Source organism: Capricornis sumatraensis, chromosome 2 (assembly GCF_032405125.1).
Source record: "Capricornis sumatraensis isolate serow.1 chromosome 2, serow.2, whole genome shotgun sequence".
Classification (NCBI taxonomy): domain Eukaryota; kingdom Metazoa; phylum Chordata; class Mammalia; order Artiodactyla; family Bovidae; genus Capricornis; species Capricornis sumatraensis.
The window spans coordinates 218,963,905-218,988,477 of record NC_091070.1 but is presented as its reverse complement, the minus strand read 5'-3'; the positions used below and the strand labels follow the sequence as shown (position 1 = coordinate 218,988,477).

Below are 24,573 nucleotides of genomic sequence, written 5' to 3'. Positions count from 1 at the left end.
AGCCCTCGTCCCCCTTCATTCACGCGATGCCTCCACGGGTCACCCCAGCCAGCCTGATGGGTGCCGAAGCCATGACCTTTCTGCCTTTTCAAAGAGCAGTTCCGTCCCCGTCAGGGACATGCATGTCTGTTATGTCCCATCGTCCCTGCTCGGGAGTAAGCTGAGCACCGCATTGCAGAACCGCTGGGCCTCGTTCCCGGGGCCCAGTGTGGCCCATGCCCCTGAGCCTGGTGGCGTGCGTGCTGGCCAGGCAGTGTCTTCCTTGTGCACCCCCCTGTGCCCAGCATCTGCCGCCACGCCGGGCACTCAGGGACGGTCCCTAATGTCGGCGTTTAGTGGCAGCTCCCCCATATGCTTTTCTCTTGGCCGGCTTTTTTTTCTCGTTGCTTTATATGTTAATATCCCTCCTGCGTCTGTCACGTATGCTACAAAGAATTGTATTCCAGCCTGTCCTCTGTCTTTCTAGAAAAGAAGAAAAGTCACTCAGTCGTATCTGACTCTTTGCGACCCCAGGGACTATACAGTCCATGGGATTCTCCAGGCCAGAACACTGGAGTGGGTAGCCTTTCCCTTCTCCAGGGGATCTTCCCAATCCAGGGATCAAACCCAGGTCTCCCGCATTGCAGGCGGATTCTCTACCAGCTGAGCCACCAGGGAAGCCCTTGTCTTTCTAGAGTTCTCTTTTTATTGTTATCAGCGTAAGTAACTGTCCATAAGTCACAGAGCCCCACAAGGCTCCCTCCAGAAGCAGCTGGCCCCGGCTCGCCCGGCCCTGTGTCATGATGACATTGCACAGAAAGAGCATGTAAACCGCCCGTGACCTCGACTGCGTCCCCATTCCTGTGTGACTTCCCTTTATCCTGAAGTTGATGGTTTCTTTCATTTGCTTAGTTTTCTGTCTGCCTGTGTTTTTAAAATTGAGGTATAGTTGATGTACAGTATTATACAGCTTTCAAGTGGACAATTGTTTAAAGTTGTATTCCATTTGTAGTTATTATAAAATATCAGCTCTGCCCTGGGTATCTCCCTGTCCCTGGTTTTAATTCAGCCGCACGATTTGGCAGACGGAGGAGGCTGTCCTCCGGGGCAGGCGGTCCAGAGGCTCTGCTCCAGGCCCTGACTGCCCTTCACGGCCTCCCGGGCCTCCTCCCTGGACTCCACCTGCTCCTGGGTCTCGTCTCCTCCTCCACCTTGGTTGTGCAGCTCCTCCGAGCTTTCTGAGAAGCTCTGTGTGGAGCGTGACTCTCTGGAGCCCTTGCCTGCTGGCAGGTGCCTTTATCCTGAGTGATGGGTAGTGTGGCTAGGTCCAGCATCACCTTCCTTCGGGGCTTTCAGGCCCTTGTCTTACCCTGCAAATGACTGGAGCCTGACCCTGCTCACAAGGCTGACCCTTGGGCCCCGAAGCTCTGAGACCTCCCGGGACACCCCCGTCAGGACCAGGCCGCCGACAGGGCCCCCCACGCTGGGGCGGGGGCCGTGCTGTCCTTCCTGGGTCTCAGGCAGACTCCTCCCCAGGACGGATATGTGGCTGTAGCAACCTCGTGCAGGCTCAGCTGGCATCTTGCGGGGAGAAGGGTTGTGCCTGTTAATCTCGCGGGGGAGCTGGGCTTTTTTTTTCTTTTCAAATAACGGTAAAGTAGGAAGCTCACGTAGAAATAGAAATACGTGAAATGGGAAGCTCCACTTCTCAAAAATGTAAAAGCATTAAATATTTAAAAACACAGAAGCGGGTCCTCTCGCCGGCAGGGATGGCTGTTCCGTTACTGGGTCCTTTTCCTCTTTGGACACGAACTTGCTGCCGGGGAACCTGGCCATCCAGACAAACACTGCAGAGCAGAGGGCGTCTGCCCTGGGAGCGGGGTCTCCAGAGCAGGCTGCGCATCTGGCGAGGCTGCCACCTTGCTCGCACCTGACGCCTCATTTCTCTGGGAAGCACCCTTCAGGCGGGTTGCTCCTCCCTCCTCCCAGGACCCGCCTTTACCTCCCAGCACCTCCCAGGGTCACCCCACTGCCGGCACCCCCGGCCCTGCCCCCAGGCTCCCCAGAGGACGGAGTCGCAGCGGCCGTGAGACGCACGCGCGGCCTCATTCTTACAGCCCCAGCCAGCTTACTTCCAGCTCTGAGGGGAAGTCTGACCCTGCTGCTTGTTGCTCTAGAGAGCAGTAAACTTCCTGTTCCAGAAGGATTAAAGTCAGCTGCTGATTGCAAACAAAAACAAGAGGTAAAAAACCCGCCAGTTTGCAGGTCCACCAGTAGCGGAAGCTTGAATGAACTCATAACGCCTCCAAAGGCAGGGGTCTGGCGGTGAGCTCACCGCTGCTAAGGGCTCCCGGGGGGCTGACTCGGGTGTGCAGAGGCCACAGGGAGGGCCCCGCTGAGTGACGCTGCCCCCTTCCCAAGGCAGCCACGCTGACTGAGACTGGACGGGTCCAGGGTGCGGTCTGCGCTCCGGGTGCAGAGGCCAGACCGCTGCGGGTTTGCAAAGGGCTCCATTCACACAAGCGGGGCTGTTACCAAGAGCAACCCGAACACCTGTGTTGGGGGGGTCACCTGCAGGCAGGTGGCTGACCCTCTCCTCAGGTGGGTTGGCCTTAGCACCTCTCAGTGGCCGGGATCCGAGTGGGCAGCCGGCCTGGGCTGTCACACGTGGGGGAATCTTTGACTGACTTGCAGGTGAGCGAGGACATGTGTAACGTAGAAGTCGTGGAAAGCCGCCCCCAGTCACCTTGACCCAAGTTGTGTCTGCCTGCCGGTAATGACGTGTCCTTTTCCTGCAGCTTCTGAACCCAACCTGAAATTGCGCTCCAGGCTAAAGCAGAAAGTGGCTGAGAGACGGAGCAGCCCCCTGCTACGCAGGAAAGATGGGCCAGTGGTCACGGCTCTGAAAAAGCGCCCCTTGGATGTCACAGGTACTTTGAGTGTGAACCCCACCTCCTGCCTGCCGATCTCAGAGAGGCCAGCCTGCACGCTCTCCCTTTTGCAGGGAAACCTGCATCTCTCTGCATCCACACCCGCCCTCCGAGTCCCGAGGGCGGTGCCAGCCCCCAGGACTGAGTCCGAGGGCCCCAGGTGGCCCCCAGAGGCGCCAAAGCCCTGTTCCTGGGCAGCGTGTCCAGCCCCCAGGCTGGACCCGCAGGGCAGCTGAGAGCAGTCAGGCCCCCGGACATCCCGGAAGACGGTCAAGGATTCTAAGTGGAGGGTTCTCTGGAGCTGGGGTGTTTAACAGCTCCCGCCCTGTTGGTGGTGAGCCCAGGTCTCTTACCTGCCCCTGCCCACTAAACGGCAGAGTCTTCCTGGGAAGGAGGCGGGAGCTTGGGAGTCTCCGCGCCCGGATCCGCGCGCTGCTCTCGGCCCCCACCTAGTGGCCGACGCGCGGAAGCACACCCACCGGGCCGAGGCCCTTCCTGGTGGTCCCGAGGACGCACCCCACTTCCTGGGCCTGTGCGGTCAGGAGGGCACGCGCCACTCTCAAGGGGCACCCCGCCTCCGGAGGGCGCACCCCTCGTGCAGAGGGCGCACAGCCCCCGTTCCTGGAATCACAGCACGGAGGGGTTGCCCAGGTGGCCTGGAAACAGGCGGGGAGGGCCCGAGAGCACCAAGGACAGGGTTTGATGGAGACCCGCGGCTCTCGGGGCCGCCCCCCAGGAAGGAGGGGCTCCTGGGCGCCGTGGGAGGGGCCTCAGCTCTGAGCGCCCTCAGCCCTGCCCTGCGGCCGGGGTGGAACCTGCCAGAAGTCGGGTCTGAGGCCGAGGGCCTGGGGCCCGGTGGTTTTGATAGAGAGACCAGGCCGCCCTCACCGCGGGTTCCATGCAGACTTGGGCCTTGCAAGAGGCAGGGCGCGTGTCCCCCCGGCACCGAGGCCTAGTCTCTTCGGGGGGCAGCGGCCCCACCGGTCAGGCCTGGCCACTTCTGTCCTGGGACTGGCTCTGGCCTTCACGCCCTCAGCCTGTGAGGTCAGGACCAGGCTGGGCACTGCAATGCTGAGCCACGTCCTCACATCCCAGCAGCTTCCTCTCTGACTCCAGAGACCAGGGCGCCACACTGGGGCTGGGAACACACGGCCTGCGGCACCTGCTGGGTGCTGGGCAGCATCGCCCAGAGAGGGCGCCGTGCGGGAAGCAGGAAAGGCGGGCGGTGGGGGCCCCGTGGGCCAGGGGGAGCTCGACGGATGGGCACAGGCTGAACGGAGATGGGGGTGGGTTTCCGGTCCAGCACAGCCCCAGGAGGCTGGGGGTTTGCAGAATGCTCTGAGCAGAGCTGGCTTTCCAGAAGACGGGAAAATAAGGAGCTCTGGACAGGGTGGGGTCCCCTCTCCTGGGGTCCTGGGGAGGAGAGGGCCGCGGCATCCCAGACGTGGCTCCTCTGGCCTGTACAGGGAGGCCGGGAGGGACGGAGGTGAGGGCGCGGCCAGCGGCGGCCCTCAGATGCTCATGAGACGGGTCGGGGGCGTGGCCGCGTCACACCGTGTGTGCCTGGCCCCTCATCAGAGCTGTGCCTGGCAGGGCGAGCAGGCAGGAGAAGCAGTCGCCGCTCTGACCCTGTCCAGAGAGATGCCGTCAGCCTCTGCGTGCTTGTCCTCCGGCCCTCTCTGCGCGGGCCTGGCATGCACCCTGTGTACACTCGGCTCCTTTCCCACTCAGCGCCTTTAATGATGCTCCGCCGTGTTGATGCAAGTGATACCGTGGTGATTATGCGTTCTTTCTTAGACCGGATTCCTTGAAGTAGAGTGAGGAAGTAGTCCAAACACTGTTGCCCTGAAGATGGGTGAAACGTTGGCGAGATCACATATAATTTTTATTGCCCCCAAAAATTGTCCTGGTTTCCCACACACTCTGAAGGGTTTACCTGCCGACGGTGCTGGGTGGGCCTGTTTAAAGCAGGGCCAGAGGGGAGGCTCTGTGCAGCCCGGGGCAGGCTGACAGCAGGGAGGGTGCCCAGGCAGGGGGATGCCTGTGGTGGGTGTTGGGGGCTGACCAGCCCAGGTGGCCTTCCCAGCTGCCCCCATTCAGGGAGGCACGTGTGAACGTGACTTAACCTGGTGGAGGCCAGGCTCTGGATCCGGTGGGTGGGGAACCAGGGCCTGGGTTCACCATCAGTGCACGGGGGAGACGAGGGGGTCCCGGGGGACCTCGAGTGGACAGAGGCACTTGCTGCCAGGGTGTTCCCAGGGGGACGGCTGCTCGGTGGCGAGGACTCGAGTGCTCGTGGTCCCCTGGGTGGAGAGTGTCATGCATGTGGCCTTGGGATCGGGTCTCCTTCTCCATGATAGCTGGGCCTGCAAATGTGGGCACTGCCATCCATCCACATGGCACCCCCAGTCTCCTCACTGTTGCCCCGACTTCAGCTGGAACCAAGTCTCAGAGTCCTCTGGGCCCCACTGGCAGCTCTGTGGGCTCGCGCTCCTGGGCCGGGCCTCAGTGGCGGGGAGGGGTCGTGGAGAAGATTTGCCCTGGAAGATGCCTGTTGAGCCCCTTTGGGATCCAGCTTCAGGAGATGGACCAGGCTTCCCCTCTGCATGCCTGCAAGTCTAGGTCGGGGTAGAATGTTAAGTCGTCAGAGGTCCCGTGGTCAGTGTGCTTGGGGCAGGCAGTGAAGTGAAAGTCATTCACTCGTGTCCGACTCTTTGCGACCCCATGGACTATACAGTCCGTAGAATTCTCCAGCCCAGAATACTGGAGTGGGTAGCCTTTCCCTTCTCCAGGGGATCTTCCCAACCCATGGAGCGAACCCAGGTCTCCCACATTGCAGGCAGATTCTTTACCAGCTGAGCCATGAGGGAAGCCCAAGAATACTGGAGTGGGTAGCCTAGCCCTTCTCCAGAGGATCTTCCTGACTCAGGAACTGACCTGGGGTCTCCTGCATTGCAGGCGGATTCTTTACTAACTGAGCTATCGGGGAAGCAGGCACTCGGGAGGGAAAGGCAGACAGCTCAGGCTGGTTCCCTCTGAGAGGCTGTACCTGGAGGTGCCAGTGTTGGGCACCATCCAGCCAGACAAGAACTCAGAAACGCAAGACACACCCTCCTGTTACCATAGAGAGTCACAGGGGCTTCCCGTCACGTGTTTGCACACGCAGCAGTAGTGACTCCTTCGGCAGTGAGGGTGGGAGGACCGGGGTGGGACACGCTCCATCCTCAGCCCCGGCCACGGTGGGTGAGATGGGGCCACACAGGCCATCACAGCTGCTTGGAGACTGTCTGGGACGCATTGTCAGATAACCTGGTCAGTCACAGAGGCCAACAGCTGAGCTTTTCCCAGGATGTCTGAAAAACTCGAGGATTGGTTCAAAGCAGACGTTGACAGAGGAGGCTGTGTACGTGCACAGCACACTTGACCTTCCCCTGTTCACAGGCGTTTGGCCTCTGTGCTTTCTCATCTCTTGTTACAATATTAACGATTGTTCAGGGCTTGCTTTTCTGGTGTTTACGATCATTTACAAAAGAAGAGTAAAATTGACAGTGTGTGTTCAGCTCAGAAGGTTTCAGGGGCACGTCTGGGGTCACAGGTTTGTGAAGGTCTCGAGTCGACAGCACAGCCGGGAGCAGGGAATTAGCTCCATGGCCCCTGGGTAGGGACTGTGGTCCTGTCCTTTCCACCGACGGCCAGCTCAGAACAGAGGGCCACCACAGCGGGAGGCCAGCCCAGCTCACACCTCGGGGTCCTCGCTAGGACCTGGGTCAGGCTCACGAGTGTCTGTCCCTCCTAGACTCGGCGTGCAGCAGTGCCCCAGGCTCCGCGCCCAGCTCGCCCAACAACAGCTCCGGGAACGTAAGCACGGAGAACGGGATCGCGCCCGCCATCCCCAGCATCCCGGCCGAGGTCAGTGCACGGTGCGCTCGTCCACAGGGCGGTGTCCAGCCGCCCTTCCGTCTTGACCATCAGGGCAGAGTCTCCGAGGCATCTCAGGACTTCCGAGCCTCAGGCCATGGGGGACGGTGCCCCTCACCTCTGCCGAGCAGACCCCAGCTGTGCTGCAGGTTGAGAGGCGGCTCCTGGACAGCCCTCCTGGGGCTGCTTCAGCCAGGCGGGGGGCCTCAGGGCTGGCTGCAGGCCTCACCCTTGACCAGACCTAGGTCAGGGCGATGTTCCAGAACCTTCACTCCATGCTTTCTCTTTCTTCCTTATTCACTTTGCTCCCCCAGCTCATGCCACAAGTGTCTGGAGCTCCCACCTTGTGCCAGCCGTGCGGCCCCCGCACAGGGCCAGTTTCCACTCGACTGGGGAGGGCGGGTGCTGGCCGGAAGGGGAACCGGCTGCATGCTGCGCTTCCCAGGACTGAGCCGGCCGTGCCGTGTGCTTCCTGCTTGGATGGTCCTCCTAACTGCGAGGTTCTTGTGAGGTGTTTTTTTTTTTTTTTAAGTTCCTTCCAACTTACAGGAGGCTATCTGCCATTTGTCAAACACAGTACTTTGCTCTCTTCCTTAAATGTTTAGAAATGAGTCCTGCCGCTCCAGAGGGCTGACAGGTTTTGGTTGGAGTACACAGGCCCGCGTGTCCACTCCATTTTCAGGTTTTAGACACTTAAGATAAAAAGCAGATTTTTAGAAACTGAGTCGATTTTATACTGCTGCCTCTTGCTTGTTAATCCCCCTTTGTTCTTTTCCTTGTACGTCTTTATTACCTGTGCATTTCAGCCTCCCTGTTAAAGACTTGTTTAGATTAAGAGTTTTAACAGTCCTGCTCTGTGAGGCTGAGGTCATAGCTGAGATCTGTCTGTTATCAGCCTTAGAACTTGCCCTAGAAATTGCTTCCCAGAATGAGCTGTAAAAGCTGCATGTGGCTTGTCAGTTGTGCTCACAGATCCTGGTTTTATTTCAATGGGTAGTCACCTAATGGTTTCTACTGTAGAGATGCCTTATTTGAGTGGATGCCAGTTTAAGTTGCATGTTAATTTTTACAAATTGCATTTTCATGTAAATTAACCTACTGGAAATTAATAGAAGATGTCAAAGGATTTGCAAGAAACAAAGATTGCAGTTCATGTGTTTTATGTTAGATATTTACTGTAATCACAGGGCTAGCCCTTGAAAATGTGGTCACAGTTGGATGTCCTTCGTGGGTTTCAGTTGAGTTAGGCCTGGACAGTTCCCTGAGTGCCTCTGTAATCTCGAGGCCAGAGCTGGCCACTCCTCTTCCTCCTCTCGTCCAGAGGCGGCCAGGGGTCCTCACGCGGGAGGGGGGCCACTGGCCCAGTTCTGCAGCCCCTTTCCCTGCTGGACTGAGGGATGCTCAGCATCGTCTTTACACAGTGGGGAGCAGGGCTCCCCGACCCTGGACAGCCTCTCCCCAGGGAGGGAGCTTCATGCGATGCTGAAAGCCAGGTGGGATCTGGGGACGTAAGTAGGGGTTCTGCCATGGCCCTGGCCTTCCTGGGCAGCTGAGGGGCATGCCACAGGGCAGATGTAGACAGCCAGCAGCGGAAACGTGGACCAGTCAGCACATCAGATGATTCCCAGAAGGCTGCTTGACTTCTAAAAGTAAAGTAGGTTTCGTTTGTTTGTTTTTTTTGAAAAAAAGCCTTGGTTATAAAGAGGAAATGACAACTTTCAAGCATTCAGTGTTTGCTTGTTTTATTCCTGGACAATGATAATACAGTGGAATCATGCTTTCCTTGGCAAGCTCAGTCACTTTCTCTAAATCAGAACTTGCTGATTTTTTTAAAACCAGAAAAAGAGCTACTTTTAAAGTCGCCCTTGAGTCATTACTGTACCATTTACTATGTGAACAGAGTGAAGTGATGCAGCCTTCACTAGGAGAGACACTCTAACCTCCCTCCCGAGTGGCCCTTCCTACGGTGCCCTCAGAGCACAAGTGTGTGTGAGTTTCCACTGACACCGTGCGTGTGACACCAGGAAGCCACCCAGGGACTGCTGCCTGGCACAGGACTCCAGCACACACAACCTGAGGTGATCATCGCTCTGTCCTCGGATGGACCGAGGGGCAGTTACCGCCCGGGGCTGCAGTCCCACCCTTGTTCACAGTAACTTTCAGCTCATATTCTTTCTAACCGTGCCAATGAAATCTTAAAGCAGGCAAAATGTTTCTCAGCCTTAACTGCATAATCCGTTGTGAGAAGAGCTAGGAGAAACCCGGTTGTAAGTCCATCATCAGTGTCCTTTTCTACTACTGAGAGGGGGCAGTGTGAATGCTACAGTGTCCTTTCTGCCAGGAGCCTTCATTCTAGAGGCAGAACGACGTGGAATGCGACCGCGATTCAAGTCCTCGGAGACCAGCACCTAAGCACACGTGGTGAATAAGGCTCCAAGTCATCCACAGGAGTTTTCCGACCTGAGCGTCCCCGTGGATGACTGTGTCCTTGTGTGTGAACACACCTCCTGGATTTACCCTCTGGCTGTAGGGCCCTGTGAACGCTGCTGTAGCCAAGTCCGTCTGTGTCCAGCTTCCTCTCCCAAGAGCACGTCCTGCGAGTGGAGTGGGGCTTAAGATCAAGGCTAGATCTGGTTTTAAGACTTTTGACATGGATGGCCAAACCGTCCTGTGGAAGGAGCAGGCTGATTATGGTCCCCCCAGCAGTGTGGTTATGTTTCTCTGGGTCAAGATGCTGTTGTCATCCTAAAATATCTTTGCCAACTGCATAGGTTTTTTAATGTTTTTTTTTTTAGATCTTTTTTCTTTAGATTACTGCTGATGTTTTTTTTCAAATGAGTCTCTTCTCCATCCTGGCTCTTCTTTGTTGCTTCTCACTGGTTGTTGTTTGATTTGCTTGCTCTTTACATATGGCCTTTGTCTGTACTACAGTCGCCGACTTTGTCAGCACTGTTATTTGCCTTTTACATGAAAGCATTTTTCTATAATCTGCATTTCCTTCTCTGGCTCCTCCCTCTCACATTATGTTTGGAAAGACATTCCTGATCCTAAGACTACATTTTTAAGTATATTATCCTAGGTTCATTCTGATAGTTTTGCAGTGTTGTGTGGATTGAACAAGAGCAAACAGGAGAGGGACAGGTCATGAATCAGTTGATGACTTTGCGATGCTGTGTCTGCCTCCGAGCTGTCCTTGTTCACACGTCTCTGTCCCGGGGACCTCAGCCTGCCCTGGAGGGTTTCTCTCGTCACTCCCTGTGGCCCAGGCGTAGGGCCACAGGCCGGCCGTGCAGCCTGCGTGACGCCCGTGTGCTCTGTCCGCAGACCAGCCTGGCGCACAGACTCGTGGCGCGAGAGGGCTCGGTGGGCCCGCTGCCCCTCTACACCTCACCATCCCTGCCCAACATCACGCTGGGGCTGCCCGCCACCGGCCCCTCCACGGTAAGTGGGCGCCCCTGGGGTCTGCGAGGCGGTGGTGCGGGGCAGCCCCCGCCAGGCCCCTGACCCGGGCGCCCGGCTGTGCCTGTCTGTCCAGGGGGCAGCCGGCCAGCAGGAGGCCGAGAGACTGGCCCTCCCTGCCCTGCAGCAGCGCGTCTCCCTCTTCCCCGGCGCCCACCTCGCCCCCTACCTGGGCACGGCGCCCCTGGAGCGTGACACAGGGGCAGCCCCTGGCTCCCTGCTGCAGCACGTGGTCCTCCTGGAGCAGCCGCCTGCACAGACGCCCCTCGTCACAGGTGAGCGGGCTGCATCGGGCCGTCCTGGGCTCCCTGGGCGGGGCGGGCGACCTGTCCCCCAGAACGCCTGCTCCCAAGCCCTCCCACGCCAGGCTGTGGCCGGAGAGGCCGAGTCCCCTCACAGAGCCAGGGGCGTGGAAGCCAGAGCCCCAGACACACCTTCTGGTTGATTTCCCAAGAGCAGGTTGCCAGGTCCCTGACGTGTCTGCCCTTTGGGTGCTCAGGGTGTGATGGAGCACAGAGCTGGCCCTGCTGGGCAGCGGATTCCTATCAGCAGCGTTTTTTTTTTTAAAAAACGTGCCCCATCTAATGGGTGGTTATGTTTAGAAAAAAAAATTAAGGCTTTCCTGGTGGCTCAAATGGTAAAGATTCTGCCTGCAATGCAGGAGACCCAGGTTCAATCCCTGGGTCGAGAAGATCCCCTGGAGGAGGGCATGGCAACCCACTCCAGAATTCTTGCCTGGAGAATCCCATGGACAGAGGAGCCTGGCGGGCTACAGTGCATGGGGTCACAAAGAGTCAGACATTATTGAGCGACTCACACACACACACACAAATTTGCTCTAAGATTTGCATAGCAACAGCAGTGTAAAGGTGTTACTTTCCGAGTGACAGAGTGCTCAGGGTTCTCTGTGAAATGAGGGGGCCCTGCTGCAGAGCTGACCTCCGAGGTCCAGGCACCATCCAGCTGGGTCTTTAGCTTCCTCCCCAGGTTTTAGGAGGGCCGACAGAGCCCCCAGTATCAGTATCAGCAGGGAAGTCCCCTTCAGCTGTTGGTTGCTCTGGTGGAGACACTTGGTTTTGTCATTCTCCACATTCGCCCTTGCTCTCTCCCTTACTTCCCAGCTGGCCTGTCTGTCCTTCCCAGCGTCGCGTGGGCCCTTCCCTGCCCCACTCCCTGTTCCTAGGCCTCCCTGGGGTCGCCTTACACTCCTGTAGGTTTGCCAGGAAGCCCTCCCCAGGCCCAGAGCTGTGGCCGTTCACACTGACACTGGAAGTTGTGGTTTTTTCACTTTTTTTCTTGGCTCTTTTCACTTTTTATTTTGCATTGGAGTATAGCCAATTAACAAACAATACTTCCCTGGTGGCTCAGACACTAAAACATCTGCCTGCAATGCAGGAGACTCAGATTTAATCCGTGGGTCAGGGAGATTCCCCTGGAGAAGGGAATGGCAACCCACTCCAGTGTTCTTGCTTAGAAAAATCCCATGGACAGAGGAGCCTGGCGGACTGCAGTCCATAGGGTCGCAGAGTTGGACTCGACTGAGCAACTGAGGCTTTTCACTTTCATAGTGAAAATCTCACTTTCATTGTTAACAAACAGTGCGGTGACCGTTTCAGGTGGGCAGTGGAGGGACCCAGCCACTACACACACACCCGTGCTCCCTCAAACCCGCCCCCCATCCAGGCGGCCACACCACATGGAGCGGAGTTCCGTGTGCTGCTCGACAGGTCTGTTAGTTACCCGTTTTAAGCCCAGCAGTGTGTATGCATCCATCCCAAGCTTCCCAACGGCCCCTGCCCCCGTCCCTCCCCTGGACAGTGACAGTTAAAAGCGGGGGCCGGCTGTGGCTTCTCCAGGCCACGTGTGATTCGCCACGTTCTCATGTGGCCACTGGCTGAGGCGTGGTAGGAACGGGGACCATCCCACCAGCACGGGTAGCACAGGCAGACAGCTCCGGCCTGGCGCACAGCCCCCGGCCCGCTCTGCGCTCGGGGTGCAGGCTCACCCAGCGCTGACGAGGCCCACATCACCTGCTGCACGCCCGGCCTCAGGGCCCTTCCTCCACGTCAGGCCCAGCTTCGGGGCCTCCTGGGCGCTCAGCACAGGCAATTTCTCTGTGCACCTCCATCCCCCAGAGCACAGACACCGAGTTACCTTGCGCAGCCCCTCCCAGCACCCCCTCAGCATCTGATGCCAGAAAGGGCACAGCAGATACCTCTGCGGTGGCACCTGGTGCCAGGCGGTGTCTGAGCCATGTCAGGAAGGGTCGGGCTTACACTGCAGGCTGGCTTCTGGTAGGTTCTCTGAGGTTCCCAGGGCCCACAGACGTGCCTGCTTGCTGGTGGTCACTGTGGACAGATGGTGTCAGAGCTAGGGCCACATCATTCCACAACGGCTGACTGTGCGGGAGGAGCAGCCGGCCTGGGTCTATCAGGGAGCAGGCGTGCGGGTGTGAGTTCCACATGGCGCCTGCTCAGAGTGGCTCCCACAGCCTGGGTCCTCGCCGCTGCAGGAGGCTCCTGATAGCCGGTGATTGTGTGCTAGTCTACTGAAAAGAGCCCAGTGCCCCAGTCTCCAGGTTGAACACTGAGCAGCTGGTCAAGGTGGGGTGTGCAGGTCGACACACCCCAGCTTTAAAGACTCTTTAAGTTGGACAGTGGGTGTGTAAGGGCTCAGGCCACAGGAGTCACCTGTCTCACGTGGATTTCACGTGAGAATCCACATGGACTGAACAGGATCCCCAGTGCCAAGGCCGGCGCAGCTGAACCGGGCCCAGAACAGAGGGCGGTTTGGCTTTTCGACTCCTCTTTTTCTTGAACCCCCACACCTGAGGGGGCGCCTGTGCGGCACCTTTGTTTGCAGAGTCGCTCACTGTTAGTGCAGGTGAAGGAAACCTTCAGCCCAGGTGTCCGCGGAAGGGCTGGGTGCTCACCGGGAGCTCCCGTCCCATAGCTGTCCTTACCCCCTGCTCCAGAGAGGACCTCTGAGGAGGCTGGTCCGCCCTGCCCCCGGGAGGAGCCGCTCAGCACCGGCCACCCTCAGGTCCCTTCACTGGGGCTGAACAAGGGCAGCCACAGGCTGCCAGGGCCCTGCTATCCAGCCAGCCTCCACAGGCCGGCCGGTCACTAGGCCAGAACTGGACCCTAATGCGCTGGGCCCTCTTGCTTGGAAGTTTCACAGCACATACCGAAAGCCAACCAGTTTCCAGTTACCATCAAAAGCTCCTGTGAATGGTCTGAGCGGTCATCTTCCAGTTCTGAACCAGAAACTTCTGAACTCAAGTGTGGCCTGAGTCCACACTGGACCAGGTATGGGGTATTTCTCCTGGAAGGTCAGATGTCCAGTTTTAAGGGGTGCTGATCGTGACACTTTCCTCAAGTGTGGGGGCCCCAGTGCTTTACCCATCCCCCTGCCAGAAGATCTAGAGCCTAATCTTGGGTGAAAGGGTGGAGGTAAGAGGTGAGGGGTGGAGGGGAACCAGACCAGGGTCCAGCCTGAACAGCCGGGGCTCTGTGTAGACACGGCTCCCCCGGCATCGGGGACTGGAAGTCAGGCCTCTCCACCACCAGCTGCCCGCACTCTGCAGGGACAGAGGCCTGTGTCCTCAGGGTGGTGTCTTCCTGGCCAAGGCAGGCTTTTGGGCCAGCATCAAGCGGCTGGAGCCCCAATCACAGGGAGGGGCACCTGGAGCACCCAGAGTCCTCACCTTTCCAGCTCACTTGGGGTCCTGGTTCCCTAACGGGGGTCACAGCAGACACTGGATTTCTGGAATTGTTTCCTCCTCTAAAACTGAGAGCCGCTTCCCTGCGGATATGATGCATGGCCAGCCCAGTGGCCCCAACGCAGGGCTCTGCAGCCCTGCCACCTGTGACACCCTCATTCTCGGGGGCCCAGGAAGCTTTAAAAACAAGCGATGTCTTCTGAGAGGGTGACTTTCAGTGACTGAGTGGACTTTTAATCCCATAAGTGCAGCGTCCAGTGGCTGACATCCTTCTTCCCTCCATGAAATGATTTACGTGCTGAGTCACTTAGGGCTTCCCCGGTCACTCAGCTGGTAAAGAATCCACCTGCAGTGTGAGAGACCTGGGTTTGATCCCTGGATTGGCAAGGTCCCCTGGAGAAGGGAAAGGCCACCCACTGCAGTGTTCTGCCCTGGAGAATTCCATGGACTGCATAGACTCAGTGACTTTCACAGTCATGTTCGAGTCTGTGCCACCTCGTGGACTGCAGCCCGCCAGGCTCCTCTGTCCATGGGATTCTCCAGGCAAGAATACTGGAGTGGGTTGCCATGCCCTCCTCCAGGGGATCTTCCCAACGCAGGGATTGAACCCACGTCTCTTATGTCTCCTGCATTGGCAGGAGGGTTCTTTACCACTAGCGCCACCTGGGAAGCTGGTGAAATGATTTAATCCCCCATAATACCCAGACCAAGTGAAAGAAAGTGAAAGTGAAGTCACTCAGTTGTGTCCGACTCTTTGCGACCCCATGGTATGTAGCCCACCAGGCTCCTCCATCCATGGGATTCTCCAGGCAAGAATACTGGAGTGGGTTGCCATTTCCTTCTCCAGGGGATCTTCCCGACCCAGGGATTGAACCTGGATCTCCTGCATTGCGGGCCGACTCTTGACTGTCTGAGCTACCAGACCAACAACTGATGAAAGACCTCCACGTGATGCTGTGTTTTTGTTTGTTCTTAACTTTTCTATCCATAGAAAACCCAGGACAGAATTGGTTCTACCTTTCGAGTTATTCACTTTAGTTTACTAACCAAGCAGATCATAAGGTTTAAGATAACTTATCTTCCCAGAAAACTGTTTGGGTTGGATCAAAAGTGATGGTGGTTTAGGGAACTGTGACTGGTTAACTTTTTGAAAAGGTAGTGAAGGACTATTTTGCTAGAGTTGAACCTTTTTTTTCTATTTGTACACAAAGCAAAAATTTTAATACAGAAATAACCTCCAGGAAGGGACTAGGAAAAGACTGACAGTCAGTTCCCCCTGGAGGGGGCTTGGGTTCGACTAAACACGGCAACACAGCCCCCTCCAGGAGTCAGCACTGGGTGGCTGAGAGCTGGCATGGCCTGTCCACCCGTGATTTTCCTGGTCAGACGCCCTGATCTGGGGTCACAGGCAGCCTGAGTGATGTGGTTTAGTTTCTCCAGCTCTGGTGCCGGGGGACAGATACTCAGGGGGCCTGGGAAGGGTCTGTTACACCCTTTTGCCTGTGGTACCAGGGAAAATGGCAAACTGTCTAAACCCACAATTTGTAAAAGAAAAAGTACTGATGGTGGAAAGGAATATAGAAGGAGAGCATTCCACCTCCTGGTTCACATGAGGAGGTTGCATTTTGAAGCAAGATTCAAACCTACCCTCTTCTGTCCACACAGATTCTTAATTTAAACACTCAGCCCAGACACGGTGCGGCCGAGCTGCCCTTCTCCTGGGCAGCAGGTGACAGCCTTTCCTAGAAATTTGCAGAGATTTTGACAACATGCATCAGAATTTTTTTCAAGTGTTGATGCCCTCTTTGTGTATAAAATCGACGTCTTGAGACCCTTAAAATGGTTTGGTTCATAAGGGCAGGTGTCTTCCTCAAACCTGGGTTTCTGAGGCTGTCAAGAAGGTGCCCACTCGCTGGTCTTCCAGAACATTCTGGAGCCACCAGACCCTGGCCCCTTCCTCTGAGGGCGCCTGTGCTGGGGCTGCCCACTTACGACCTGGACTGGGTATGGGGGGACCAGGTGATTGGCCACTGCCCCTAAGTCCAGGCTTCGGGTGGTCAGCGTGCAGGAGCAGACCTGGCGGGCTTCGGGGAGGCTGTGGCGGCCAGCCTCCGTCACGGACTCACCAGGCCTCGCCCCTCCCTTCTGTTCTTCCCCTCCCCGTGCTCTCTCCAGACCGCTATCTTGCAGGCCTGGGCGCGCTGCCCCTGCACGCGCAGCCCCTGGTAGGGGCTGAGCGCGTGGCACCCTCGGTGCACAAGCTGCGGCAGCACCGCCCGCTGGGCCGCACGCAGTCGGCGCCGCTGCCTCAGAGCGCGCAGGCGCTGCAGCACCTGGTCATCCAGCAGCAGCACCAGCAGTTCCTGGAGAAGCACAAGCAGCACTTCCAGCAGCCGCAGCTGCACCTCAACAAGGTGAGGCGCGGGGCGGGGCCGGGAGTGGTGGGGGCGGGGCCGGGAGTGGTGGGGGCGGGGCCTGGAACACGTCGGGGCGGGGCCGGGGACACACGGCAGTGAGCAGCTTGTCCCGTTGGTGGCATGAAGGAGGCAGGAGTGGGGTGGGCTATGTTCCCGAAGCGTCTGTGTCCCTGGGTGGCTTATTCTCCTTGCCCCTCAGGAGTCTCTCGGGTTTCTTAAGGGGATTTATCCTCTTAAGCAAACTCCCAGCAGAGAGTCCCCAGCGGAGAGTCCCCAGCAGAGAGTGCCCAGCAGAGGCACAGGTTCCAGGCCCCTGGACACTGGCGCTGTGCCTGCCCATTGCAGCAGCCTCGGCCAGAGGGCTCCTGCCCAGAGGTCTGCATCCCTCCATCCAGCTGGTCGGTCACTCCCGACCTGCTTTCAGCAGCAGGCGGCACCGAGGTCAGTGTGGCCCTCCCTGCTGGTTATTGAAGCAAGAGCAGCAGTTTCAAATAACTGGTTCCAAATGCTAACATTGGAAGCAAAGCCCTTTTCTGATAGAGAATGAGAGGAACTACTCTGGAAAGCTGTCCAGCGGTTCCTCCAAAGGTTAAACGCAGAGCCATCACATTGCCCGGCAGCTCCCATCCTGGGAGAACTGGGGGCCCTGAACAAACAGCAAGCTGCCCCAGACCAGGCCCTACTGCCTGCCCAAGCGCTTGGACACAGGCTCAGCACCCCTGCCCCAGAGCCCCTCTGCCTGGCAGGCTCCTCTACCAGATGGCACAGGGCAGGGTCAGGAGTGGGTTGGGCAGCTGAACGCAGCCCCGTGGGGCAGGAAAGGCACCTTTAAGGTGGGCAAGACAGGCCGAAGTGTCAGAGGCACTCTGTGTCACCTTTCTGATGCCGGCTGTCTTCTTAATTGTGTTGTGTCGTTCTCTGAGTGATAGGGTAGGAGACTGGAAAGACAGGAACACCTGTTCACGTGTGGTATGTTCTCCAACAGAGAGACAGACGCGGCTGATCTCTCTGGATTTCCCTCCGTGATTGATTTGCTGTCGCGAGCGACAGCTGATTGAATTGTTTATGCACTGATCTCCCAGAGGGTGCGGGGAGCTGACAGTCGTACCCAGCACTGCCAGCACTGACGTTTCTGCCCTCTGTCTTCCGGGCCCGTGGCCTGAAGGCTCCTGAGCCAAGGCCCGCAGCCCCACCCCGCAGCTCTGGCTGGAGTGCACCAGGGTCTCAGCCATTCCTCGCATGGGTTACTGCTCCTCAGCCCAGTTGTGAACATGAACACTGGGTCCCAATTGTTTGGGCATCTCATGGTGAGCGTGTCCAGTAGTCTTAAATGCTGGCCTGCTCACCAGTTTGGTTTGGGCCCTGAACTCCAGTCTGGCTTTCAGAAGCTTGCTGTTCCAAGCATGGAGTTCCCTCCGTTCTCGCTCAGTTGGTGAGAGGGTGCTCCTGAGGCCCAGAAGGCCTTGGGGAGGCAGAGTGGCTCTGTGTGTGCTCTTTGCTGCTGGGTCAGCGTGGTCGTTCCCAAGGTCACGCATGCCCACTCAGAGCTGACCTCCTGGCAGGGCCGGGGGCAGCCCCGGCTCCTCCAGGATTAGCCACGGCTTCTCCAAGTTCCCTGGGAGCAGCCCCGCCTCCGTTTCCCTGCTTCTTCATCTGCCTGCTTCTTCCTAACCATCATTTCCAGCCCTGGTCTATCGCCCGATCCCTTGCTCCGATCCCCGTTCCCAGGACAGCCCCTCACAGGTTGCCCAGAGTTTGGGTCTCAGCCTCTCTGCAGCAGGCCCAGGTCCCGTGCCCCTCATGCCCCGACCTCCCTCCATGCAGCTGTCCTCAGGCGCCTGGCCTGGAATCCCTGGGGTCCCCTGGCGCGCCTGGACCAGCCCCTCTGCTGATCTTCCACCCCCTCCCGACTGAGCCCCCAAAGGGTCATTTCTCTGCAGGCAGTCCCCTGACCCCACCCGTTCTCAGCCTGACTCTTTATCTTCCCACAGCAGAGAGGAGCTTGCCTCCCGCTCTGAGACAGCACCTGCCTCCCAGACCATCATCTGGAGGCTTAAGTCTGTGGTGCTGGGGGCTCCCGTCCCCATGTCCCCCCCGCTGTCCACGCCCCGTCCCCGTGTCCTCCTCCCTCCTCCCACGCAGTGCCCACAGCCTCTTCCCTCACAGCCGCACCCTGGAGCACACCACAGGGTCCTTGCCTGCTCCCACTCTCCCCCGTCCTTGTTCCCTCCCCGTCACTCTGCTGTGACGTCTACTCACCAGTCTGTCCCCCAGCCACCTTCCCAGGCCCTGCGCTCCCCAAACCTCCCGTCAACCCCAGCCTGTTACTTGTTAGGCTCTGCATCAGACGCTGAGGGATGACAGAAACGCTAGCGCTTTGGCCCCGCGGACCATAAAGCTGAGGCTCCTGATGCCACCTGCTGAGGTTTCCAGGCCCCTGTGGACCTGGGGGGCCCAGGAGAGGCCCAGAGCCCTCTGCTGGTGGAGATGGGTCCTCCTGCCCCCAGCCTGGTCGGGAGGTGGTGGTCTCACCCCCAGTGGACTCTGTATAAGCACAAAGCTCATAGTGGGGCCTCACCAGCTCCAGGTATGTGGGAAGCAGATGAGATGGACAGATCCCCAAATCTTCAAAGACAGATTTTCAGAACATTTTTTGGATGAACCGCTGTGAGAAGTCAGTCAGATCACCAGATGTAAGGTTGGAGGATTGTTTACTCGAAATGTTTTGGAGCCTGTCTGCCCCCTGCCCGCCCTGTGGCTTTGTCCCCACTCACACCTCTCACCTTCCGCTGAGCACGGACCTGCTCCAGAAGCTGTGTCCTCCGTGTTCCAGCTGGATTGGAATTTCCTGAGGATATGCTGCCTTGGGGCGGATGTAGAGAGGGGCCGGGCTTTCCTTTCACAGCGTGCTTCCTTTGCAGAGCTTAGCACAGCAGCTTAGGGGACGGTCACTAGAACAAGTCCCTAGCCCAGTGGAAACTGTTCACTCGGCAGAGCAAGCCAGCTGCCCGGGAGGGTGTCAGTGGGTCCGTCCTCCTCTGGGGCCTGCCCCTGGGGCCCGCGGTACAGCTGGCCCCGGCTGCTCACCGCACATGCAGCCCAGCCCTAGCACAGGCGTCCCCAGTCCTCCCCTCTTGGGCCAGGCTGCGCTTGTCCAGCTGTGGGTCAGGGAGCAGGTGCTTCCAGAAGGACTTTTTTAAAACACAAGTGCTCAGGACTAAAACTTGAGGCTTCTTGGAAGCCCTTGGTTTCCTTCCAGAAACAGTCAGGATGTGGGGAAGGGTCCGTCCTCCCTGGCAGGGTGGGGCTCTTGCTCATGGAAGTTCAGCAGGGACGGGGCATGGTGTGCCGGCTGCGGGCTCAGGGCCAGCGGCGTGGGTGAGCGCACTCAGAGGCCGCCTGTCCCTGTGGTGCCTGGCTGTGAGCTGCTGGGGTGGTGGGTGGGGTGACTGAGAAGGAAGGAGGGTGCACCCCCCCAGCCCCACTTCACACCCAGGTATGGACGTGGGTCAACACCTTGCGATTGTGGTGAGTGACTGCATTGTGATTTCACTGTGACTGGCAAACAAGCACGTGGTAGCAGGTACCACACTAGGCTGTTTTATCTCAGCACTACGGACAGCGCCCGGGTGTGTGTGTGTGTGTGTGTGTGTGTGTGTGTGTGTGTGTGTGTGTGTGTGTGTGTGTGTGTGTGTGTGTGTGTGTGTGTGTGTGTGTGTGTGTGCGCGCGCGCGCGCACGCGCGTGCTCATGTGTGTGTGCGCGTGTGCGTGCACGTGTGCGCATGTGCACACATGTGCACCGTGAACAGCTCCTGGCGTGTGTGTCTGTGTGTGTGCACATACACGGGCACACACCACGGACAGTGCCCAGCACGCACGTGTGTTCGTGCGTGCGTGCATGTGTGTGTGTGTGTCTTTGTGTGTGTGTCTGCACGTCCCCTGCCTCAGACCAGAGTGACAGTGTCCTCGGATGGTCAGCCCCATTGTTCCTGAGACATGGGCTCTGTGTGTCTGTGTGTGTGTGTCTGTGTCCTGTCCTGCCTGAGCCCAGGGTGACAGCATCTTTGGGCGGTCAGCCCCATTGTTCCTGAGATGTGGGCTCAGTGTGTGTCTGTGTGTCTGTGTCCTGTCCTGCCTCAGCCCAGGGTGACAGCATCCTCGGACGGTCAGCCCCGCTGATGCTGAGACATGGGCTCTGTGTGTGTCCTGCCTCAGCCCAGGTCAGCTCTCTGATCCCGAGACGTGGGCTCTGTGACCACCCCCTTCCTGTCCCAGCACCTCCCTCGTCCCCATCCCGCCACACTCCACCTGGTAACCCTGTGTTACAGATGATCCCCAAACCCAGCGAGCCAGCCCGGCAGCCCGAGAGCCACCCCGAGGAGACGGAGGAGGAGTTGCGGGAGCACCAGGCACTCCTGGAGGAGCCCTTCCTGGACCGGCTCCCGGGGCAGAAGGAGGCCCATGCGCTGGCTGGGGTGCAGGTGAAGCAGGAGCCCATCGAGAGTGATGACGAGGAGACGGAGCCCCCACGGGAGGCGGACCCCGGCCAGCGGCTGCCCACAGAGCAGGAGCTGCTCTTCAGACAGGTGCCCGCAGAGCGGGGGGGATGGGCAGCGGCGGGTGAGCACGGCGCCTAGAGCAAGTCCAAGGTCTTCGTCCTCCACACCTGCCGGCCCAGGCCCCCAGCTTTCCCTCCTAATACGGGGGCAGATGTGACGTGAGCCCTGCTTTGCAGGTATCACCCCGAGACACTGGCCCTCTGTCCACTGTGTATTTATGCACCTGCTTCTCAGCTGAGCAAGCCCCAGACTCTCTAGGGATGGTTCCCCTTCAGGCCCAAAGGCTGCAGATTAACGCAAATCCGAATGCTGGTGGATTCAGCATAGAAGGGGAAGAGGGAGGCTGACTTAATCATTGATCAAGAAGGTTTGCAGCATCTGGTCAGAAGCCATGACCTTTGAGCCCAAGAAGACACTAGTGACCAGCCTGGCAGATCCAGAAAAGCAGCCTGGTCTGGACACCCAGAGCCAGTGAGGTTCCCTGGCACCGACAGTTAACAGACTCCTAAGAGACGATGAATACACCCAAGGAGTGACTCGTTAACTTACAGTGAAGAATAAAACGGCCGGGACGAGAAAGCACTGGGACAGCCAGCTAGCCAGTCGGAAGCCCGTCTTAGGCCTGAGTGCCCCCAGGGAGTGATCTGGTTCCTGAGAAGCTGGGCCAGGGCGTCCGAGGGGTGGACTCTAAAATCTAACGGTGTCCTTCATTGTGGAGCTCAGCACCTGGGGTGTAGGGCCCTGGCTCAGCCAACCCTCCCCGTGGGCCCAGTGCTGGCTGCCCAGGCATACTCCCCCTCCCCCGACAGCCCAGGGGGTGCCTCCCCCACCGCCCCGGGACCAGGGTGGGAGGTGACACCAAGGCTCAGCTCAGTGCCTCGGTTTCCCGGGAGCCCCTCTTGGGTAGCAGGTCAGCCTTCTCCCTGGCTCCGCATTTAAAGGCGGGGCCACAGGTGGCTGGCGGTCACTTTTGCTAGTTCTCATTCAGAGGGCAGCCTGTCTCACGTCTCGGCCAGTGTTAGCGCGAAACCCCTGCTCTTCAAGGGCCCCTGCAGCCAGTGCTAATGACAGCAAGGAGGGCAGGGCAGGGGAGGCCACTGTCCCCGCTGCCGTGTGGACTCGGCAGTGTGAGCACGCCAGGCGGGCCATCCAGGCCGTGGGCCTCCCACCCCGGGGGCTTAGGTCAGGGCCTCGCCCGTTCACAGAGGCGGCAGCTTCCTCTTATAACTGGAGTTCAGCGTGTTCTTACTGCGCTGGTGTGAAACCGGGAGGCAGTTTTTTAGGGCTGGTGTCTTGCCAATGATAAGGTGGTCGGCATTCTCTTAGGGGAGTTATCCCTGGGCTCTGAGTCTGAGGCAGTGATCAGAGGCGCTGGGTGTCTGGTTCTCGGAAGAAGAACCGCAAGCAGAGAACCGCAAGCTCGTCTCGGGGAAATGCGGTGGCACGCGCAGCAGTCTGCAGAGTCACCTTGGATGGGCACCTGCTCCGGGGGCGTCAGGTGTCACATCTGGAGAGGCCGTGGGAGGAAGCACCTGCGGAGGGAGGCCCAAGGCAGGGGCGGCAGTCTGCTCCTCACTCCCCTGCAGCGCAGGCTCCGAAGTAGGGTGTCCTGCCCTTCCCTCCTTGGCCGTGCTGGGAGGAGACCCCCCGGGTCCCCACAGAAGCAGCCGTGCTCCTGGCAGGGCCGGGCAGGCCCCCCCACCCGTCCCACCACCTCTCCCCGGGTTCCGTCCGCCTCCCTGGGCAAAACCGGACCCGCCCCGAGTCCCTGCCTTCACACTGCAGAGTCCACCCCCCCGCCAGCACCCTCTGCCTGGGTACTGCCACCCGGCCCCCCCCGGTGTCACCTCCTCAAGGAGCCCTCCACGGCCCCCAGGCTGCCCAGGCCCCCCATTAGCTCTGAGCAGGCTTTTCCGCTGACGGTCTGTCTTCCCATGGGGATGTCCAAACTCATCAGCAGGGCCCTAGGCTGCCGCCTAACTGGCTGCCCTCCTGGCCCAGAGGGCAGGCTTCTCCCCAGCAGCCTGGCACGAGGCTCTGCACTGGGAGCCCGGGGGCGGTGGGGTGGAGGGTCTGGGAGAGAGGGGCCCCGAAGCCCTACAGCTGGGGACAGGAGATGCGGGGAAGCAACAGAGTGGCCCCTTTCCTCCGCCCCCAGCAAGCCCTCCTCCTGGAGCAGCAGCGGATCCACCAGCTGAGGAACTACCAGGCATCCATGGAGGCCGCTGGCATCCCCGTGTCCTTCGGCGGGCACCGGCCCCTATCCCGGGCGCAGTCCTCCCCTGCGTCCGCCACCTTCCCTATGTCCATGCAGGAGCCCCCAGCCAAGCCGAGGTTCACCACAGGTACCGTGGGGCGGGGTGTTGGGGGCCGGGGGAGGGCGAGGGCCCCCTCTCGGGGGAGCCGCGGCTGCAGGCATGAGGGAGGTGCCACGCGGGGCCTGCGGGGCCAGATGGCAAGGCTCAGACTGGACGAGGCTCCCGGGTGGTGCCCAGCCTCACACCCACCTGACCTTCTGCCCGAGGCTCAGCCCCAGCCTGGGGGCACCAGACAGAGAGAGGTCACCAGGGTCTGTCCTGGCCAAGAAGCCCATCTCCTCTTCCCCAGAGAAGCATGGCCTCAGAGAACTGCCCATCCCTGGGCCTGCCCCCACCAGGCAGCTTTCCGCCCAGGGTCGGCGGGGTCACCACCTTGCCTTCCTTCGTCTGTCCTGGCCTTGGACCGAGGCTCCGCCCAGGGCCCTGCTCATGAGGCCCGGGCGATGCCTGGACCGTGCAGGTGGAGTGGGTGCAGGGCGCGGCTGACCCAGACACTTGCTTCCACTCCTGGACGGCCCACGGCCTGCTCCTGCCTGTGGTCTTGTCGCACCCCCACCCACAGCCTCCCAACCCTGCAGAAGTCTCTCTCCGCCTGAAAGCATTCCCTGGTAGTCAGGGCAGAGGGCTGAGTGCAGCGTCTGCCAGAGTCGAGGCGCTGGACTGGCTGTCCCGGCCCAGGGGCTCCGGGTCGGCCCCTGCCACCGGCCCCCACCCCGCCTGGGACGGAGGGCCCCAAGACAGCGCCTCGCCCCGTCCTGTGCTAATGCGTCGGATGTTTCTTCCCAAGGACACACTCAGGACAGGCTATCTAAATGCAGTTCCATTTCATCCCGCGCCATCAGATCTCACCGAACACTGTTTCGCTGTGACGTGCAAACGTGGCTACGTTCTCCTTGTCAGATTTTGGAAGGAGACTGATTGTATTCGGAGAAGAGTTTCGTAGTCAGGTTCCAGAAGTTAAATTCTTGCTTTGCAGTAAGAAAACCAGAGAACTGCAAGGTGTCACGAGTAGTCAGCAGGGGCTCTGTAAGAGTGAGTCCTTGGCATCGGCTGAGCTGGGCCCGTGCTTAGGAGGCACAGCTCAGACGACCCCAGGACCGCAGTGGAGACACTCTCACGTCGCGTGTGCCCCCTGGGTGCTCGGGGGTCCCCACGAGGGAGCCCGTGGGCCAGCATGATGTCACCACGAGGGTCCTGGCCGGCGAGCCCCGCTCTGTTGCTGTTTCCGAGTTTCTCTTCATTATTCCTTTTTGACACTTATGAAACAGTGC

The 24,573-nt window shown here is 59.1% G+C and overlaps 1 protein-coding gene across 1 annotated transcript in view; it reads left to right on the top strand.

The window, feature by feature from the left end:
* HDAC4 (histone deacetylase 4) overlaps positions 1-24,573 on the top strand; it is a 143,272-nt gene that overhangs the window by 76,184 nt on the left and 42,515 nt on the right. Inside the window, exons 7-13 of the mRNA XM_068961973.1 lie at positions 2,778-2,909; positions 6,706-6,818; positions 10,152-10,268; positions 10,363-10,561; positions 16,183-16,421; positions 20,754-21,011; positions 23,143-23,329. Coding sequence (XP_068818074.1) covers positions 2,778-2,909; positions 6,706-6,818; positions 10,152-10,268; positions 10,363-10,561; positions 16,183-16,421; positions 20,754-21,011; positions 23,143-23,329 — 1,245 coding nt within the window. The remainder of the gene's footprint in view (positions 1-2,777; positions 2,910-6,705; positions 6,819-10,151; positions 10,269-10,362; positions 10,562-16,182; positions 16,422-20,753; positions 21,012-23,142; positions 23,330-24,573) is intronic.